The sequence below is a fragment of the Myzus persicae genome, unplaced genomic scaffold (genome assembly GCF_001856785.1).
Source record: "Myzus persicae strain clone G006 unplaced genomic scaffold, MPER_G0061.0, whole genome shotgun sequence".
Taxonomy (NCBI): domain Eukaryota; kingdom Metazoa; phylum Arthropoda; class Insecta; order Hemiptera; family Aphididae; genus Myzus; species Myzus persicae.
The window spans coordinates 425,247-434,971 of record NW_019100482.1 but is presented as its reverse complement, the minus strand read 5'-3'; the positions used below and the strand labels follow the sequence as shown (position 1 = coordinate 434,971).

At 27.5% G+C, this 9,725-nt stretch overlaps 1 protein-coding gene across 1 annotated transcript; it reads left to right on the top strand.

Annotated features, from left to right (window-relative positions):
- Nucleotides 1-2,952: 2,952 nt before the first annotated feature.
- Nucleotides 2,953-7,788, top strand: LOC111027286 (renin receptor). The gene is made up of 8 exons (XM_022305607.1): nt 2,953-3,168; nt 3,317-3,453; nt 3,899-4,138; nt 4,201-4,332; nt 4,546-4,725; nt 5,584-5,658; nt 5,750-5,852; nt 7,598-7,788. The coding sequence occupies exons 1-8, from the start codon at nt 3,117-3,119 to the stop codon at nt 7,675-7,677; spliced, it is 999 nt and encodes a 332-aa protein (XP_022161299.1). The 5' UTR covers nt 2,953-3,116; the 3' UTR covers nt 7,678-7,788.
- Nucleotides 7,789-9,725: the final 1,937 nt, after the last annotated feature.

The window sequence follows — 9,725 nt, the reverse complement described above, 5'->3', positions numbered from 1 at the left end:
TCATCCATAAGTTATACCTAATATTGATGTGTTCATTTAAATTTTTATATTTTACTAATGAGTTTATAGATACCATACTTAAAATTGATGTACCTATTAACTTTTATCTCAATAGTATATCCAAAAATGTATTACTATTAAATAAAAAATTAACACATTCATTTTTATTACAATAATCAGTTCAATATTTTATTTATTTTATACTTAATAAATATGTGTCCATTCTTATTTAAATTCCATTCTTATGCAATAGGATTAATTATTATCATTTCATACCAAATAGTATAGTGTGTTCATTTTTGCTCAATAGGTAATTTATACAAGAATTAAATAATACAATTAAACAATTACCAACTAATTAAGTATTCAGTTACGAAACGTATTGTTCAAGAAAACAAGAAAAAATTATTGCTATGTAGAGTTAAAATAATCATAATAATAATTAAAATAATTTCCTTTATGTTTTTATTATTAATGTAATGTTCGCGTAGTCTGCAGATGATTTAAAAGAGCATTTTTGGGTCAATTAGATTTTTTTGAAAATTTTCAATTAACTTCATGTGATTTTTACATAATATGTAGAAAATTACAAGTATGAACCTATACTTATTAATTATTATTAACAACTAACGAAAAATTTCAGATAAAGTGGCTTTGCCCTTTAGCTTTTGACAAAATTAAATTAATTATTTTGTTGTAATTCAAAAAATAATAACTTACCGTGCGTGGCTTGAAATAAAAAAATGGCATTTTATTGACATTTTTTTTTAAATTTAAACTTTAAAGTAAGGTTTCAACATCATTGGTTATTTGCCTGCAGTTGTACAACATAGAGATACAAAGAAAACAGGTTGAGAAAATTAAAATTGTAAAAATATCTATTAAAAAATTAAAATACCCTCCCAACACCAAACGAATAGATGAAGTAAATATTACTGGAGCTAAAATAGGCCACTCACATTTAACTCATGGTTATCTCATAAGAAAAGAACCAGCCCTAGTATGCGATACTTGCAATGAGACACTAACATTAGAACATATCATCATAAATTGCACCAAATGCATGGAAGCCCGCAAGATCCTCAAAAACCCCACCATCCTCCATCAAGCACTCAATGAAGACAATACGGACGTAATCAATGTATTCTTCCATAGTATAAACATAAGTCATAAATTGTAAACACGTGTAAATACTTGTAATAATTATAATGTTCACTTTTTTATATTAACTTAATGCAGGCTAAAGACCTTTGATGTCGAAGCTTTAATAAATTTATATAAAAAAAATTAAAATTAAATGTATAAAGATATTTACAATTTATCACTTAGATTTATGGTATAGAAGAAATTATATCTTATGAAACAGATTGTGGAATTATAAATTAAGTAATAAAAAAAAAAAGAAGAACTTATATGTTGCTTCTGTGTTTTCTTCGTTGAACGCTGGTCGAAGAGAAGTTGGAGTGGAGAAGATTTTCCGTATTTTGGCGTATTTTGAACATCTGGAACGATGTGATTAGAAAGGTTTTCCTTGAAAGTGTCGTGCACTGGGGCAGATTCTTTGTAGATAAGGAAGGAGTGTGTTTTAGAGACATTATAATCATGACTAAAAACAGGCATGATCGCCAAAAAGCCAATATTTCCTATCACTGCACATTGTTTATTTAGTCATGATTATAATTATTAGAATAATATTTAAACGATAAAAATGATCTTCTCATGAACCAATTTTAGTTAATTATTTTTTTTATTCAAAAATTATTAATACTTGAAACTGGTAACTTATTGTAACTACCTACCAACTGAAACTGAAAATACGCATATTATTTTTTTTTACATAATGACATTTTCAAAATATTTACATTATTCTTATGCTATTTACTATATATTATTCATCTATACAGATGATATTATATAGAATTTTTAACTTTATAGTTTATTTTTGGTTTATATATTCGATAATATTTTTGTTCGTGAATAAAAACGCTTGCAAATTCAATACAAGGTTCATCTTAAGTTGTTCTTAACACAATTAAAGTAACGAAAATACAAAGACACAATTTTTTAGTAAGTGTCAAAAGTTCAAATTTTTACGAATTTCTCCAAGAACGTGAAAATATTTAAAGAAGTTTGTTAACTTTAAAGGTTACCGAATTAGTAAATAAATAATAATAATAATAGTTCCGTTTGAAACTAGTAACAAGTACCTAACTATTTATTGGTACACGGTTATTATAGTCATACATTGTAAAAATTGTTATCAGGGTAAACCTGAATAGCTCAATTTTATCTTGCATCAAAGGGTCTTTGCCCATGTCCCGTTTAAAAATAAACAAATAAATAATTACATACCACGAAGTCGAATGGGTACTCGCACGAGTCACACGTCTATGCTCACGTTTAAAACATACAACAAATGTAAAGTTTGAAGCCTTCCCCGAGTTCCCCGGGCATGGACACTGTTCCTGTGTCCCCACTTGGCCACTTGCACGGTTCTTAATCCAGCATTATGGTATTACAGTAGTCAGACTTGGTAAACTTTAAGTTTAAAAGGGACCGTCCAAAAAGTTCGAATTATAATCTGAAGAATAATACAAAAATATGAAATTCTAGAGACTGAAACAACGTCGAGGTATCGTCGATTTCGATTTGAAAAAGTTTGATGATATTATTTAATACTCATTTACAATTTATTTCGTATTTCGCATAGGCCATAATTATACATAACATACCAGATATACAGTGACAGATATGGAGTGATAATTCGACTATTTTATATTTTTATGGATATATTTTAGTATAAGGTCAATGGTATTTACGCGGCGGCCGTTTAAACAAAATATACCGGGTTGTTGTCTCCTCTCAAACGGTCACACTGCGCTGACGGGCGGTGACATTATCAGAGTGATGTTATCTCGGATTGTGTGGCCAATGGTAAACACAGGTTGATACCTACTTGATAATTATTAATTTGCCTTGCGCTAGTGAGCTGAGTAGTGCGAACGGTATTATCTTTACAATATTTTTTATTTTCATTCGTACTAACGCCCAACTCTGCTCAAATTGGTCTCCGTTATTCGTCTTTCACCCCGACGGCGATCCGGCATTAACCAAACATGAGCTGCCTGATCACGATCATTGCTCTGGCTACCGCCGCCCTGGCGTCCGGTGAGTACGATTTTATTTTTGGCGGACACGCCCCGGCAGACGCTGTCCTTCCTCGCCAAAACCCTTGTCCGTTGATCCCCATTCCCAGTGACCGAGTCATTCATTACAGCGACCCGTTGTGTTTATTACTGTGTTTGTTGTTTTCCAGCAAGTGCCCAGAGCCACCAGTTATACGTCCTCAACTGTCCTGAAAACGTCAAGATCGGTCAGTCGTCCGTGCCATTGCGTGCCACTGAGCTGGCCGATGTTGTATCATCGACATTGGGCTTCACCGTCTCAAATGGAGTAAGCCCACATATTTATATATTTCTCAAATTCTTCACCGAAATGATACCTACTTGTCAAACTTTCTAGTTCAGTATTTTATCAAAACCACGTCGTCAGCTGCTATTGACCGAATAACAAGCATGATATTGGTTGCTTGTTAAAATATTAGCATCTTCGTTAATAAAATAATAATTTATATATAAATGCAAATGTTTTGACACTTACCAAGTAACCTACTATAATTAGTAAAGCTTATAAAAAACTTACTCAATTATTGGTAGGTATATCATACTGAATTAGACTAATGTTTTAATCATAACTTTAAAATAAGGACAAGTATTTATGAACATTTCAAGTATCTATCAAAATTCATATTTGTTCCTAGTTCTTGAAAGAAATAAAAAAGTGTATAAAATGATTGCCTGATATTAATCATGACTTATTTTAAAATGTGTTCTATTAGGTAAAAACTTGGAGCAACTTAATGGTGGCAGATCCATTTTCATTACCTGAAGCTGTAGTTGTCCTTGAAATACCAGGATCAAACAATCCTGGTTTTGACCTAAATAAAGTTGACCATCATGATTTGATTTTGGATGAACCCTTAGATGAAGTGTATGCTACTGTGGAACATAGAATGAAGGAGAGGCTCGACAATAAGGATTATAGCATTATGCATGGTTCCTTAACCAATGAAGAATTTGTGAGATTAAATACTCAATTTATAATTTTTACTATTGTTCATAATCACATATTAATTTTTAGCTGAAAAATCAAGTATTCCATCCAAATTTTAAACTTAATCCTAGTATTAAACCTCAACATATTGATTCATATGATGAAAAGTATAAAGTATTTTTTAATGAAATTTACAACTTGCATCAATTGGGACAAGGTGTAAGTACAATTGGATAGATTTATGCAGAGTTGCAAAACATTGATTAATTAATTGTTTATTTAATGACAACAATTTAATGGGCCATTAATAATGTTAAAAAGATCATTGTCTTACTATTGATTGTACATACAATTTTTAGTGATTGTTTATGTAACCTGGCGCTAAATTGTTTTAAAATGTTTATGTCATTCATAAGTACATTTTCATTACAGGTCAAAGAGAGTATGTTGAAAAATAATGTACCAGATTTACACTGGTTTCAATTGCAAGGTGTAAAAGCTTTGACTGCTGTCAATGGACAAAATTCAGACAAAACTATTGATGGTGAAAAGGTCTTGAATGAAGCTATATCTACTTTGGTCCAGTCATATAATGAAATTTACAATAATGAGGTATTTTTTCAACTCGCATCAATGTACAGTATATTTATTAATTGGAGTCAGTAGTTCTAATTTTAAGAGAATTCTTTTAAGAACTCAGTACTCGATGAAATTTGATGTATTTTTTTTTTTTTAGTGTAATGTTTCATGTATTTATCCTGAACTGCTATGCACTGGTCAATTGTACTGGCCCATGATCTTTGTAACAAAATTAACGCACCTGGGAATATCCCAAATATTTTTTAATTATTGCTGTAATGACTAATTTTGTTACAAAGATTATGGTCCTATAAACTGAAGGTACTCTGTTCACTATAAGAAAGCAATTCTTTCGCACATCTCCCATAATGCGGCTAGAAATTTAGTTCTGAAATAGTGGTAGAAATGATCAAGAATTGCTCTCTAGTTTTTTTCGCCACCCAGTTGCGTTCTAATCGTGAACAGAGTATAATGCATATTAGTTCATGGTGGATATATTAAACATAAAAAAAAATTTTAAAAATGTTACACACAACTTCAACTAGTATTATGTTCTTAATTAGCTATTGGATTAACATTAGTTATCAAAGTGTGAAAAGCATACAAATTTTACAATATTATGATGTATTTTAAGTTGCTTTCATTCATTCATAATTCAACCAATTCAAAAAATTATTTTGAGGCCATAACCAAAAGAAGACAAGATTAGTCATATTATAATTATTAAATTTAAAAAAAAAAGGCCCAATATTAGCATTATATTTCGAAGAACTACTGACTTTCCAATTAATTAACATACTGTAAATATATTTTACCAGATTTAACTTCTTAAAAAAATTTTAAAATCTTTTTAAATATAGTTATTAAATATTTGAATGGAATTTTTTGTAGGTGTTAATAATTGCTATTACCAACAATGCAAAAGAATCGCATAGAAAGAAACGTGAACTTAGTAGCATGGAAAGGGTAAAATTTGTTTTAAAAACAACTACGCTTGATGTTAATTTTATAATAATGTATAATATATTAATAGATTATGTTTGTTTATTTTTTTTAGGATCTCAATGTTGCTGAACCAGTATCAAACGACTTTCCAGTCATATTCAATCTTATACTGTGGTTCGTTGTTATATTTGTCTTCTCCCTTTTAGCCATAGCATGTGAGTATTATTTTTATGTTAATTTTTATAAAAATGAATAAAATATTTTTAAAAAAACATTATTTTATTCGACTTGCATTGTTAACATTTTTATAAAATCACAATTAAATATTAATGTATATGGTCTCTGGGTAACTTAAAAACAAAACATGTGTTATATAAATATTAAAATTAATTTTTTACTCAGGTTTCACATTTCAGTTACTGTTATCACCTTAAATTATTAACTGTGTATAAAACTATTGCATTATAAACGCATACTATTTGCTGAAGACTTCGGTACTTACGAGTCACAAGAGATTTGAATTCTATTGCACATGCTTGTTAATACTCGTCGCATATTTATAATTTATATCACATAATCACTGGTAATATAAATTGCACCTGGTAACAGTTGTACCAATCATATGTGTGAATGCATGATATAAATTGCACTCATACGCAATTTGCCCAAATTCCTCTGAGCAATGTTAGTTTCAAAAATTTAAGCAGTAAAATCCATTGTATATGATCTATGGTTAACACTAAAGTATATAATTGTTAAATTTACAAATCTGTAAATATTTTATTCATAAGAAATTATGATTTATTTATTTTTTACACATTAATCTGTTTATTTCTAATAGATTTTAGTCAATACTTACTTAGTTTAAATTAAAGTACATTAAAAGTTCATCTGTTTAACATCATTGGGATTAATCTATCCTTTCAGTATAATCTATAAAGATAAATAGTAGTTATTTAGTTGAACCATAATTATTGTATTGTGTTATGAATGCTGTGATAATCTTAACTAGCCACAATTTAAAAATATCATTGGCTAAAAAAAAGTCAATTTTACTAGCAAATGTAAACTATAATAATTAAAATATTTATTTCATCAAATCATATTTAACTTATTATTTTTAAAATATTAGATTGTAGGTATCTAGCTACAGTCATTAGTTGTAAATCGGACTGTTAATAAAATAAAATATTAATATATAATGTCTTCATACATCATTACATATTACAAAATCATAATAATTCTTAAATAATTATCAGAATAAATGTTAATTAGAGTATTTTGTTGTAGTTTAAAACAAATCAGAAAAATTAAATTTTTATTTTTCAAGATTTTTGATAAGAGTGCTGTAAAGTATCTAAGTAAAAATATTCATATTCCTTGATGTACATTAATTGGTATCTAATACTTCCTAAAATACTATTTATATCAATCATTCTTTTGAATAGTTAATTTTATGTTGGCACTTGGGACACAATAGTACTTGCAAACAAATATGAGTATTACTCTAATACATTGTATTATTTTATGCAGAGATAAGTACTTAAATATAAGACAATACTCTCTACCAAAAATATTAAACGTTGTGTATCAAAGAGCTATGAAATCATATTATTTGAACTATTATGAAAATTATAATATAACTAGTTGTATTTTTAAATTACACTTAACTTTGAATTTACTTGTTGACATTTATTTATAATATTTAATGCTTGTATTATAAATGTAAAAAAACACATATTATAAAATTGGTGGGTTGTTAATTTCTTCACAAGCTGTAGTACAACGATAAAGACCAGTGTACTAACTTAAATTAAATTCCTTTTGTTCATTCGGTTGTAAAACTGAAAAAAAATGTTTATAAAATAATGAATTGAATATATGTAAAATGATCAATTTTTGTATATTGATTGTTTGGTTTATACAATTTTACTCATACTAATTGAAATATTATTTCTAGTGAGCATTGCCCAAATGGATCCTGGTCGCGATTCAATCATCTATCGAATGACCAGCAATAGAATGAAGAAAGAAAACTAAGTGTTCATAAAATGACATAGCTGAAAAAATCAGTCAGCGCAAGTAATAGTTATGAATTGATTAAAAAAAAAAACAACAACAACTTAAATTTGGCCTAGACTCCATTCCAATTTGTATATAAGTGTTCATGTTTAACACAAATATTATTAATATTGTACTAAGTTTTTGTTTTATTTAATTTAGCATATTGTTTTGAAACAAAAGTTTTTAGTATTTTAGTATTTCTTTATTTTATGAATGTAAATTAAAAAGTTATAAATTGTTTTCAATTTTTTATGTTGTTTAATTACCTTTGATATTTTTAAGTTTTGGTAAATATTAGTATATACCGTTATAGGTCCTTTCTAATTACTATTTATTACTAATGACTAGAGGTCGGATTTATATTCTTTTAAAATTCTTAAAATATGATGTTTTATGTCCTTAAATATGCAAAATATTCTTTTGATATTAAAAAAAAAACTCAGTTTAAATTTATTTTTATTAATTTGGTTTAAATATATGTAATTAAATTAATTTTACAATAACAATTAATAACTATATATTGTTCGATGGATAGTCATGACAGCTAATGAAATAACCGATGTGCTTTCGCAATCGATAAGGAATACCTAGAGATTAATTTTTATTAAAACCCAGAAATAAATCATTTAGTGAACATTGTATTTATCAAAGTGCTTATATACATAAAATATGTTCATTATATGCTGGATATTACAAAAATATTCTCTAACTTCTAAAACATGCTTTTTTATGCAAAATAAATTTTTTCCTGTGAAGTCTGTGTTTCATGATTCGTTAAGATTTCTCGCTCCCATTTAAATGCATAGACTAGAAACAAATATGAAAAATCACAAAAATCCGACCTCTACAAACGAAAAATTATAATAACTTATAATTGTATTTTCCAATTAATTAAAAGGGTACATATTACTAAAGAATGCATGTTCTAATATGTATTTGAAAATATGAAAAAAGCTAAAAAATTCAAGTATGTTATAATAAAACATTTTTCTTAGAAATTAATTTACTTGAAAATACTGATTTAATGGTACTAGTTTTCACTGCTCGTATAGTTTATTATACAATTCTTTTTGTCTAAAATGTTTCATTCTAAATTTGTTGTATGCATAACAGGTGCCTTACATTAAAAATTTGCCATAAGAAAGAAAATATACAGTTTTAACTGCAAAAAGTTGTAATGAACACCTGAAAACTACTAGTCTATACTCCTATAACCACTGCCACACATAAAATACATTATATAGTACATAAATGCAATCACTTAACAACATTGACTGTTGGTTATTTTCAGAAAAATTAATTTAAAATTAAAATACAATACAATATATCATGAAAATATCCACATTGCACTAGATAAACGTAATCAATAAAGATAAATCATGGTTTAAAGAAAATCAACTCCTTTATTTGCTAAATATACCTGTAGAACTGTTGAAGTTACTCAAGTATGAGGAATGAAATCCATTAGCTTCTCAACATGTTCTTTTATTATAGATTTAAAAAACCTAGTTCAATTATTTGTGTACCATGGTAGAATAGGCAACCTGAATAATGCACAATGTTATTTTTTTAAATCCTTGTACCCAAGTTTTCCCTAATTATTTATTTGTATGCTTTGTTTTATCATTTCAAAACTTTATTTTTTAACAAAGGATTTTTTATAGATGTTAGAATATTCACTACTATATTAAATATCTGGTGCACATTTTTAACACAATAATGTGTTAAAATTCTTCAAACGTAACCTACCCAAAACATTTTTTCTTGTCACATATAGTTAAAAGTATTAAACCGTACTCACCATTCATTGTTGCATCTTATTGTTGTTAAAAATGTATTTTACTAGGATCATGTGTTTTTATGACAGTATTGTATTGCCATTGGTATATAAAGGAGTAAAAATGTACACATCTCTTGTCAATAGTTCAGATCACTTATAGCTATTACATTACAAACCTAAATTAACTTGGCTTCTAATTGTCATCTTATGCTTTATTCATCTTAGTAGTTCTCGTAAGACTTAT

Excerpts from the sequence above, each read along its gene's own strand:
- LOC111027286 (XM_022305607.1), top strand. The coding sequence starts at position 3,117 with ATGAGCTGCCTGATCACGATCATTGCTCTGGCTACCGCCGCCCTGGCG. Across the intron at positions 4,333-4,545 it reads TGCATCAATTGGGACAAGGT|GTCAAAGAGAGTATGTTGAA; the intron begins GTAAGTACAATT and ends TTTTCATTACAG. Across the intron at positions 5,853-7,597 it reads CTCCCTTTTAGCCATAGCAT|TGAGCATTGCCCAAATGGAT; the intron begins GTGAGTATTATT and ends TATTATTTCTAG.